At 45.5% G+C, this 12,374-nt stretch overlaps 1 protein-coding gene across 4 annotated transcripts in view; it reads left to right on the plus strand.

The window, feature by feature from the left end:
* Positions 1–12,374, plus strand: part of srrm3 (serine/arginine repetitive matrix 3) — a 146,242-nt gene that overhangs the window by 63,665 nt on the left and 70,203 nt on the right. For all 4 annotated transcript variants that reach the window (XM_080866774.1, XM_080866777.1, XM_080866776.1 and 1 more), the window contains one exon: positions 11,884–12,184. In XM_080866774.1, the coding sequence (XP_080722900.1) occupies positions 11,895–12,184 (290 nt within the window). In that variant the 5' untranslated portion in view covers positions 11,884–11,894. The remainder of the gene's footprint in view (positions 1–11,883; positions 12,185–12,374) is intronic.

Raw genomic sequence — 12,374 nt, forward strand, 5'->3', positions numbered from 1 at the left:
CATGTATCCACATGTAAGATTCAGAAAACAAAACAGGGCCACAGTACACACCTGCCTCTGGCCTTATAACCTGTTTCCTATTTTGCATCCACCTTCCATCCTACTCTGACTAAAAAAGAAAAAATGGAAAATGGTAAAAAACGTTGAGGCCGCTTGTTTCCCAGCATCCAACAGCAAACCAACGTGTCTGGAATCAAGACAGCTGACCTTTGGGAAGCTAAACACATCCTCTGGGTGCCAAAGTGCTAAAAACAAACCAGAAGCTTCCAGCCACGGGGCAGATTATTTTAGAAGGAGGGAAAGCATGATGGAAAACAGCACTTACTTAGATATGTGCACAGAAAATGCATCCAGAAGGCGACAGCCACCCAGGGTGTGTTTTTGTCTTTTTTTGCAGCTACTCTCTGCTCCGTCAAGGTCAGGCCCCCTGTTACTGCCACCCTATAATCATGGCTGAGGTGCATCCACTGAGTGAGATCCAATCATTGGTGCCATTGTGTACAACATACAGTGACATGCTGACATGCTCTGAGAAAGGGGTGATGGGTTAGAGAGTGTTGGCTTTTAGAGAGGAAGTGGCTCCAAGGAGACCAGTACCACCTCTCAGAATTTTTTTTCTTTTATTTCTTTTATTTTTGTAACCACTGAGATGGAAAGTACTTAAACAACCCTGATACTAGGGATGGGTATCGTTTAGGTTTTATCCGATACCGGTGCCAAATCGGTACTTTTGAAACGGTGCCGGTGCTCAAACGGTGCTCAAACCGGTCGGTGCTTAAAGAATGGAGAACACAAAATTGGTCCAAAAACCTCTCATGTTCAGCTGGTTTTTGTAAAAAGATAACAATGTTAGCCTTTTCTGCAGCTATGGGGCATATATGGCATCACTCTTGGCTGGAAGCAGTGCTTAAACAATGGAAAAAACACAAACTTTATCCAAAAACCTCTCATGTTTATCCGTTTCCCTCTTTTTCTTTGGTCATTTTAGCCTTTTTGGCCAGGGTGAAGGGAGTATCTGCCATCAAACAAGAAGACAGCCGCATGTAGCTATGACGATGTTTGCTAGTTCACCTTACCTGCATTAATGTAATAACATGGTTAGCCTACTCAACGTAAATTACACACGAACAACATTAAGCTCCTCACGCAGAGAAGAACGGCTGCTGCTGCCATCATCATCCGTCATCATTTCTGCTACACTGGCAGGGCTAGGGGCTAGGACTCTCCTCTTCGTGTTTTTGGGGATGTTGCTAACTCCGGGTCTGATAACAGGCACCACACCCGCAGTAGATGCGCTCGGTGTGAGGTCTCGCAGCAAGCTATCAAATACAGCGCATTTCTCGGCTTTTAAAAAAACCTATGAAAACCTATAAAAAAAACTATGCGTCGCCAGGTGTTTCATCGGATTCGAGGTGTTACCTCCTTTGACAGTATCACAGTATCAGCTTAAAGAACTTGTTGCAGGCTGCTGAGTTTGCATATTTTGCTGTGAAGTACAGCCAGACTTTTGACCGCTTCGCCTTGGGCATTTTTAATCTGTAGCTCTGCTCTAAAAGAACGTACGTACCTGGACCCGCCTACTATCCTTGGAAACGTAAAATGATTGGCTAGAAGTGTATCACAGCTCAGGAAAAAAAAGCACCGAAATAAAGCACCGAAATGTGCGCTGCTTTTCGGTCTGGTTACTACTGTTTATGTCAGAACCGGTGCCATCATGGCACCGGACACCGGTACCTGATACACAATGCAAATTGAAGCCCACTGTCTTATTGTGTTTGCATGTTTTTCCTCTGGAGCTACAAAGCCAGCCCGATTAACCTATCAACAGACAGAGATTAGACACTCAGGAAGTGAAGGTAGCAGAAGATAAATCTAAAAGGATTTCTAATATGAAGCTGGATCACTGTAGAGGCCAGTAATTCAGCAGTGCCAAACATACATTTTACTCCCTTATTGATTTCATGTCAGTGTTATAGGTGACATATCTAATAATTTATTACTGAAACAAATATTATCATCTTGTCCCTGTTCTGGTTCAGTTTATTCTTCTCTGTCCTAATAATATAGAGCAATGTTTGCATGAAAAGGTCTGTCAAGATAGTATACAGATGGCCCCACATATGTTCTGTGTTCAGAGAGCTCTGGTGGAGCATACAAACTGCAAAAATATTCCTATAGTCAGATATAGAAAGCATATTGCATATTGAAGGAGCTCCACATTTCCCACCAGCTTTGGTGGAACCAATCCATAAGTGAAAAAAAAAATAACAGAGGCCATGAAAAAGAAAGTACTCAACTCTCGATTGCATATATGTTGATGCCATGTTACAAAGGTGCACTTGTTTTAATTTGAAGAGATTTACCTACCTGCTATAAAATGCCTCTGTTTGGAGGGGGGGCAGCCAGTCGGGAGACAGCTGGCTGAAAAGGAGATTAGCTAAAACATCTTGTTACAGCCAGTGGATAAGTAGAAAAATCTGCAGAAAGCATAAGACAGGAATGGGATCATTTTGAACTGTGAGTCAAGGATCAAAGTATGGTGAAGGGAATTGATATCATCAATTCCCTTTAACTCCCTTTCTCAAAAATCTCCAAATGAATGCGCATTTTCACCTAAAAATGATGCAACTGGAACGCAATTCAAACTGCTGGGCAAACTTTTGATGACAGAAAATTGGTCAGAAATACAGCATTTTTGTGTATTTCATGTTTTCATTTGAGGAAGATTACAGTGTCCTCATTGCTCTGTGCTTTTCAAATCTCTCCAGTAACAAGTGACCTTTAAGTCACATGCAAATATGGTCACAAAAATTACAGTGTGCTATAAAAATTAAGCCAGTGGTGTTAGTGTAAAGACATCGTCTTTCCGTTGTAGTTTTGGGATGTCCTGTCATCACCTGCAAGCTATTCAAAGAGGCAGACAGGCAAAATAATGAAAGATCCCAGTAGCGTGAAACTCATAGGGGCTGCAGAGGGTAGGACAAATATTATTTGCTTTTCAGACAGGCAAAAATTCCCCTTTGGAAAACCCCCAAAAACTTCACTATTATTTCAGTCTGGGCAGTGTCCTCTGAAATATCTCATAAGCTTAATATAACATTCCTAATGAGAAAGAGATTTTTTTTTCAGTGTGTGGCCACTTTCTGAATGTTATCCTTATTAATTGAGCTTTAAGTGCGTGATCCATCCGCTGCATGCATTGATGAGTCAGCCTTGGATGGGTTGCCAGCAGTGTTGGTCAAGTTACTTGAAAAAAGTAATCGGATTACAGTGCTGCCCATCTCTGGTTGCCAGCGACAATTTAACTCAGAGATCACAATGTTTGCATGGAAATAATGGCAATCTTCCAGCATTTAGTGATGAGCGGTACCTTGCACAGCAGCCATGTGTGGATATCGTTTTCTGCTGTGGGCTTGTTTTGTTGCATTCAAGGTTCATTATTTGTCTTTATTTGTCACATGCATAGTCATACAAGTATAACACACAGTGAAATGTAACCTGACACGCTCCTCAACATGTGCAAAAAATGGGGGGGGGGGGTAGAGGAAGAACATTATATATAAATATATATATATATATATATATATATATATATATATATATATATATATATATATATATATATATATATATATATATATAACAATTCTGTAACTGTAACTTCGGTCGTTGCTGTGCTTTTTGGAAGTCGAATTTCCCAGAGGAACCCACCCGAGGGATTAATAAAGTTCTATCTTATCTTATCTTATATATATATATATATATATATATATATATATATATATATATATATATATATATATATATATATATATATATATATATATATATATATATATATATATATACATACATATATATATATATATATTTATAAAAACACCCAGCACGCCCCTGCGGGCGGTTTATTCTTCAAGTTCGGGTCCTCTACCAGAGGCCTGCTGGAGCCATTCGCCTAGCTTGGGAGTCACCGCAGCTAGTGCTCCAATTACCACGGGGACCACCGTTACCTTCACCCTCCACATCCTCTCGAGCTCTTCTCTGAGCCCTTGGTATTTCTCCAGCTTCTCGTGTTCCTTCTTCCTGATATTGCTGTCATTCGGAACCGCTACATCGATCACTACGGCCGTCTTCTTCTGTTTGTCTACCACCACTATGTCCGGTTGGTTAGCCACCACCATTTTGTCTGTCTGTATCTGGAAGTCCCACAGGATCTTAGCTCGGTCATTCTCCACCACCCTTGGGGGCATCTCCCATTTTGACCTTGGGACTTCCAGGTTATACTCGGCACAGATGTTCCTGTACACTATGCCGGCCACTTGGTTATGGCGTTCCATGTATGCCTTGCCTGCTAGCATCTTGCACCCTGCTGTTATGTGCTGGGGCATCTTTACACAGCCTGCACCTGGGGTCTTGCCTGGTGTGATAGACCCCAGCCTCTATGGATCTTGTACTCAGAGCTTGTTCTTGTGCTGCCATGATTAGTGCCTCTGTGCTGTCTTTCAGTCCAGCTTTGTCCAGCCACTGGTAGGATTTCTGGATATCAGCCACCTCCTCTATCTGCTGGTGGTACATACCGTGCAGGGGCCTGTCCTTCCATGATGGTTCCTCGTCTCCCTCCTCTTTCTTGGGTTTCTGCTGCCTGAGGTATTCACTGAGCACTCGGTCAGTTGGGGCCATCTTCCCAATGTATTCTTGGATGTTCGTTGTCTCATCCTGGACTGTGGTGCTGACACTCACCAGTCCCCGGCCCCCTTCCTTCCGCTTAGCGTACAGCCTCAGGGTGCTGGACTTGGGGTGAAACCCTCCATGCATGGTAAGGAGCTTTCTTGTCTTTATGTCAGTGGCTTCTATCTCCTCCTTTGGCCAGCCTATTACCCCAGCAGGGTACCTGATCACGGGCAGGGCGTAGGTGTTGATGGCCCGGATCTTGTTCTTGCCGTACATTGGGTGAATGTGCAGTAGTAGCAGCAAGCAGGTGAATTCTGTACATTAATATGAATAGACATCTGACTATTTTACAGGATAGACAATATAACCATTTTTAAAATTAAAGGAATTTGGAATGTACATTGTGCCTTGGTTTAGAGTGTCTGGAAGAGAGTCCTGTCTCAGTCAATTATAGATGATGTGAGAGGGCGGGTGTGTGTGTTTAGGGCCCGGGGATAGAAGCTCCTCTTGAGTCTCTCTGTCCTTGCCCGGATGATGCGGAACCTTCTACCAGATTGCAGGAGTTGGAACAGTTTGTTGCCAGGATGGGACGGGTCCTTCAGTATCTGCTCTAGTCCGGCATCTCCTGGTGTAGGTGTCCTGAAGCGGGGGGAGAGCAATCCTGCAGCAGCGTTCTGCTGTACGGATCACTCTCTGGAGAGCTTTTAGGTCCTTCACACAGCTGTTCCCAAACCACGATGTCATGTTCTGTGTGAGGATGCTCTCCACAGCGCCTGTATAGAAAATCCTGAGGATCTTTGGAGAGACCCTGAACTTCCTCAGTTGTCGTAGGTGATACAGGCGCTGCCTAGCCTTTTTGGTCTGGGCCTGAATGTGGGCAGCCCATGTCAGGTCTGAGGAGATGTGGACACCAAGATACTTGAAGGACTGCACCCTCTCCACTGGAGCTCCATTGATGATAATGGGCTTGTAGTCTCTGTGCTGACTCCTTCTGAAGTCCACCACCAGCTCCTTGGTCTTGCTGAGGTTCAGCTGGAGGTGGTTGTCCTGGCACCATGATGCCAGATTCTTCACTTCATCCATGTAGGCCGCCTCATCATTGTTGGAGATGGCACCCAACACCACTGTGTCATCAGCAAACTTCACAATGGTGTTGGAGCCATGGGTTGCCACACAGTCTGAAGTGTAGAGGGAGTAGAGCAGTGGCGAGAGGACCTGTGGTGCTCCTGTGTTGATGGTGATGCTGTTAGAGACGTGGATCCTCTGTGTATCTGTTGGATCGGTAGGCGAACTGCAGCGGATCTGTGGTGTCTGGGATGGAGGAGGAGATGATGTTCTTCAGCAGCCTCTCAAAAACCTTCATTACCGAGGTCAGTGCAACTGGCCGGTAATCGTTCAGGGATGAGGGTTTGCTGTTCCTGGGCACAGGGATGATGGTGGATCTTTTGAAGCATGTGGGGACCACAGACTTCGCCAGGGACTCGTTGAAGATGTAAGTGAACACACCTGCTAGCTGGTCAGCACAGCAGCGCAGCAGACGGCCGGTGATGCCGTCTGGCCCCGCCGCTTTCCTTGTGTTCACTCTCAGAATCAGAATCAGAATCAGAAAGGGTTTTATTGCCAAATGTTGAGCGGGTTTACAACATTAGGAAATTGCTGCGGTGCTTCAGTGCAAACATACTGTTATAAATTAAGCTTGAATAGACATGAAAATAAAAATGAGAATAAGAATTAAAAGTGCTAAGTAGATAGATAGATATATACATGATATATACATGAGTGCAGGTGGTGATCAGTGCCAAACATGGAATGATGCAGTGAACACAGCGTAGGGTCATGTGTTAGTGGTGGGAACAGTCATACGGTTATTGTTCATGTGTTCAACAGCAGAGGGGAAGAAACTGTTCTTATGGCGAGAGGTTCTGGTGCGAATGGACCGGAGCCTCCTGCCTGAGGGGAGCAGGTCAAACAGACTGTGTCCAGGGTGAGAAGGGTCAGCTGTGATCCGAGCTGCACGCCCCAGTGTCCTGGAGGTGTACAGGTCCTGCAGAGATGGGAGTCTGCAGCCAATCACCTTCTCAGCAGAGCGCACAACACGCTGCAGTCTCTGTTTGTCCCTGATAGTGGCTCCAGCGTACCACACGGTGATGGAGGAGGTGAGGATGGACTCGATGATTGCAGTGTAGAATTGCATCATCGTCCGTGTTGGCAGGTTGAATTTCTTCAGCTGCCTCAGGAAGTACATCCTCTGCTGGGCTTTCTTAATGATGGAGGTGATGGTGGGCTCCCACTTCAGGTCCTGGGTGATGGTGGTACCCAGGAAGCGGAATGAGTCCACAGAGGTGATGGGGGTGTCAGTCAGGATGATGGGGGGGAGTGGAGCTGTGTGCTTCCTGAAGTCCACAATAATCTCCACTGTCTCCTGGGCATTCAGCACCAGGTTGTTGTGGCTGCACCAGGACACCAGACGTTCAACCTCCCTCCTGTAGGCAGACTCATCCCCGTCCGAGATGAGTCCAATAACGGTGGTGTCATCTGCAAACTTGATTAGCTTGACAGACTGGTGGGTGGAGGTGCAGCAGTTAGTATACAGGGAGAAGAGCAGGGGAGAAAGAACACAGCCCTGAGGGGAGCCGGTGCTGATGGTCCGGGAGTCCGAGACATTCTTTCCCAGCCTCACATGCTGTTTTCTGTCTGTCAGGAAGTCAGTGATCCACCGGCAGATGGGATCAGGCACATTCAAAACAAAAATGGTAAACAAAAAAGGTAACAAAAAATAATTTCCCCCAGGGATCAATAAAGTATTCTGATTCTGATTCTGATTCTGATTCATCTGGGAAAGCTTGCCTCGGAGATGGTCTGGAAGGATGGTATTGAAGGCAGAGCTGAAGTCCACAAACAGGATCCTGGCGTAGGTTCCTGGGGAGTCCAGATGCTGCAGGATGAAGTGTAGGGCCATGTTGATGGCGTCATCTACAGACCTGTTGGCTCTGTATGCAAACTGCAGGGGGTCCAGGAGGGGGGCCGTGAGGGTCTTGAGATAGGAGAGAACCAGGCGCTCAAAAGACTTCATGACCACAGATGTCAGAGCCACGGGTCTGTAGTCATTTAGTCCAGTGATCCTAGGTTTCTTGGGGACAGGGATTATGGTAGAGGACTTGAAGCAGGCAGGCACATGACATGCCTGCAGTGAGGAGTTGAAACTCCTTAATGCCGCTCGGACGTCATGCTCCGCGATGTACTGCTACTTCCGTAAACTCGATGATGTCGACTGCGCATGCTCTGAACATGTCCCAGTCGCCGTCGTTGAGTGCGTCCTGTAGCGTAGCTTCTGATTGGGCAGTCCACCGTTTTACCTCCCTCGTGGTCACGTCTTCCCGCCGTATGTTTTGTTTATACTGGGGAATGAGGAAGATGGCGTTGTGGTCAGACTTCCCAAAAGCCGGGTGTGAGACAGCTTTGTAGCCCTGCTTGTATGGCGTGTAGCAGTGATCCAAAATACGATCCCCTCTCGTTGGACACGAGACATGCTGGTAAAAGTTTGGCATGACTTGTCTGAGGTTCGCTTTATTAAAGTCTCCTGCTACAATGAGGGCTGCGCCCGGGTCCTTGTTTTGAAGCGAGCTCAGCACATCATGTAATTCGGACAAAGCCATACCTGTGTCCGCTTGGGGTGGGATGTAGACCACCGTGGCGATGACTGAGGTGAACTCACGGGGCAGATAGAAAGGGCGGCACTTAATGCTCAGGAACTCCAGATGTGGCGAGCAGCCGCTGGAAAGAGTAGAAATGCTCCTGGCATCACACCACTTTCTGTTTACCATGAAACACATTCCTCCACCTTTGGTTTTGTTTGACTCTGCCGTTCTGTCCGCGCGGAGCACAAAGAATGAATCCGACGGAGTTACAGCCTGGTCCGGCACGGTGGGGGTCAGCCATGTCTCCGTGAAGCACAGAATGTTGCAGTCCCTCATGTCACGTTGGAAGGTGACCCTTGCTCTTAGGTCATCGAGCTTGTCCTCCATGGATTGTACATTGGCCAGTAGGATGCTGGGCAGTGGTGCGCGATGTGCCTGCTGTCTCAGTCTATTCCTAATGCCAGCGCGTTTCCCTCGGCGCTTCTTTGTTCTGCGCCTCGGATGAGCGGCCCGTCCTTTGTTGTTCTCCGCGCCGCGTAGAATCTCTGGCGGCAAGGAAGGATCGGGTTTAAAAGTGTCCAAGATTAGATGTGCAACCTTGGCACCGATGTTTACAAGTGATACGCTGTCGTATACTATAAGACTAGAGGACTGGAGAATGCCATGTTGCATAATGTTAGCAGAAGACAGGCTGCAGTATAGACACAGCAGAGGCCTCCCCAGCGGCAAGGTCCAATCAAGCAGACAGCACAGGAAAACCACTGACAGAAGTTAAGGACACAGCAGTGCAGCCTTCTTTCTTCTCTTTCTAAAGAAATGGCACGAGTCACAGGCTCTGGAGCAGAGTATTGAATGTCCAAGTGTGTGTTAATCTGTTTGGGATTTGAAATAATTGATGGCGGCGCTTTGTGCTTGCGGCTAAACAACTTCACTTAGCACATGACTAATTACAGACAGTGTTTGTCGGGATGTGACAGTCTTATACGCCTTTGCAATAATAGCAGAAGAGGTCAGTGCCAGCATTAATACAGCAGCTAGAGATAACCTTCAGTCCCTGCAGAGGACTCGCACACAATTAGCTGTGCGCCTTATCGGCTCAATGACAAGTCTCCCTTTCTGCTCTGACTTTTTCTTTTTATCACACAATTAAATAATTTAGTTGTTTTAACTTGAAAGAAAACAGATTCTCTGCCCATCCCATCTCCCCGGGAAAAAAGGAATGATGCATTAATATAATGAGGAGGCTCCAGTTTAACGTAACGACAGATGTGGGCCAGGCTCTACATCTGGTGAAGAATTTAATTTGGAATGGGAGGGTCCTTTTGCTCTGATTTTCAGATGTTATCATTTCATTTAACCTTGCTGTGAATGAGCCTGCCTTTAATGTTGGGATGTGTGCATGTTGTGACATTTATGGGGAGGGCTCGTGGATCTCTTGTAGGCCAAGACAGGACTTCCAGAATAAGCCACAGACTGTATATGAGAGAGAAGAGAAGCTGATGGGGAATTTTAATGATCCACAGGGTGTGGATTCTCTGGGAGCAAAAAGAACTCCAGTCCTACAAGAAAATAATCGTACCGCTTAGGTTATGATCCCAACTACTAGATTCAAGTCCTGTTAAATATCATATGATGGGATATGATTTGTAATTAGTGGTCACAATAAAGCAGAGTATACTTTAGTGTGGTCTAACCCTAACCCCTGTATTTCTCAGTCTGATCCACCTTTTTTATAACATCTGCTTTCAAAACACAAAAATAGTGATTCTTCAGCTCAAGGCTTCAAATCAAGACCTCACAGTGGCAGCGTCTATCTTTTTTACACAGTCTACAGCACGTATGGCGTTATCCATAGTTCTCCCCTAAGTGCATCTCCAAACCCACAACCCTGCTCTCTTTGTAGCCAAAGAGCTATGCAAATTAACATAAACGGCACATTTTTTTACTTAAGATGCGGGTTGCTTCATTTTTCTCTTGTCATTTAATAATTAAGTCCTTTAAATTTAATGTTCCATAAGTGCATGTGAGTTCTTGCTTGTGCTTTTGTTGAATCTGTGGGATGCATGAATGTAAATTTCTCCGTAAGCACACAAATACACGCACATTAAGCTACATTTCATTTCACATCTAAATGAACTGTCTGTTATTCACAGAGTGATTCATATATCACATATTCCTGTCTTTTCACCAGTTGTGTGTTGCTGCTGTCTGCCTGAATGTCATTTTAAACACCCTTTTTAAAGATGAGAGCTTTTCTCCTTACCATCTTCTGCAGGTGAGCGTGTGTAGATGAGAGATTACTGTCATGGAATATCAAGCGCTGATTTACTGTATAATAGATTCAGAGATGATGCCTCCTGCTGTCCTGCCACCTGTTCTGTCACCCGAGAGCCGCACACATCCACGGCTTGTTTACCAGCACACGGCACTCCAGAACACAAGCACATCCCTATTAACCAGTCAAAGACTACCAGGAGCAGCTCAAATGCACAAAAGCGTGAGACGGCACAGCATTAGCTTGTTCGCACACTCCCTGTGATTAGATAAAAGAAAAGGGAATGGCTTGTGACTGTAGCTCTGAGAGTCTGTCCATCCAGCTTCAGTATCAACCTGTCTTGAGTCCTCAATGTGTGGCAGTGATGAAGTGCCTCAGCCGGCCTTCTGTGCCTCCGCACTGAAAAATGAAGTCATTAGTTGTAGAGGGAGAGGAGCTTAAGTTCGCGGGCACGCTATAAGCCCTTCCACACTTCCCGTGCGTTCAGCACTGGCCTTAAAAGAACAGTCTGTCTTAATCAGAGTCCAGTCCACACAACACTTCCACCAGATGCTTTTTTATTAACAAAATGACATTCTCACCATTTCATGAGTAAATGAGGCAGAAAGAGAAAAGATTAAGGAAGTCAAAATCAAACAGGGCATTGAGTTTCTTCTCACACTAACCTTTGTCACTCATTTCTGTCTTTAAGTATGCTTATTGCTCCCATTGTTTTTTCCTTGTCACGTCATATGGTTTTTATATGACCTTTACAGTTTACAGCTTTAGTTTGCTCCACTAGATACGAGAGTGTAGAAGAGGAAGCACTCTGTCTCCTAACCTGCCTTTAGGCACTACTTAGTTGTTGACTCACAGAGCTGAAGTTACTTCCAGTTCTGTCTCTGGCTGTGCATGTCCACATGTACCCAAGATCCAAATTGTGTGTGTACGTGCATGGGTGCAGTATATTGGTGCGAGTGTGTGCAATCGTACTGCTCAGTTCAGGCAGAAATGCTGCAGCCTGTCCAAAGATATTAACATCAAATGAAGCGCTCACCTTTCAGTTTCAGAATGTTTGTGGCTTACTGCTGGTTCAGATAGTGTGATGTACTGACAACATTTAGAGATGGGTACAAAATGGTCTTTGATGGGGATTTTTTTTTACTAAATGTATAAAGATTACTCCCACTGAGTGAGAACCTCCCAAAACAAGGGAAAGATCTGACATTAAATGATTAATGTGAGTGAGACCCACAAGTGACAGCTTCTCTCATCCCCTCTCTCCGTTAACCTTTGGTCTCTTCATCTCTGTCTCGACAGATTCAGTAATCATGTATGATGCAACAAGGGTGCTGTCTCCGAAAGATGGTGCAAACGGTTTGGCCCAGCCGGTTGTCCCTGGAGCAGGAGCGGGAACAGCTGTAGGATCTGGAGGGCCAACTGCAACTACAGTGCTGCAAGCTAAAACTGAAGAGGGGCAGTCAGTTAAGGAGGAGGAGGAGGAGCCCAAAGCAGAGCCTGTCCTGGTGAAGAAGCCCCACAGAGAAATTCTGGACCATGAGAGGAAGAGGAGGGTGGAGCTCAAATGTATGGAGCTCCAAGAGATGATGGAGGAGCAAGGGTAAGTAAAGAACAAATAGTAAAAAAACAACAGATAAGATAACAGTACTAAGTTGGTCGAAAATAACTTGATTATTGACCCTGAGGGAATGATTATATAGGGTACAATGATAGTCCTGAGTGTTATATTATTATAGTCCTTTATTTATAATTTAATTTGTTTGGAGACCTTTTTTAAGTTATTTGAAGAG

Source organism: Rhamphochromis sp. 'chilingali' (genome assembly GCF_963969265.1).
Source record: "Rhamphochromis sp. 'chilingali' genome assembly, chromosome: 19".
NCBI lineage: Eukaryota > Metazoa > Chordata > Actinopteri > Cichliformes > Cichlidae > Rhamphochromis > Rhamphochromis sp. 'chilingali'.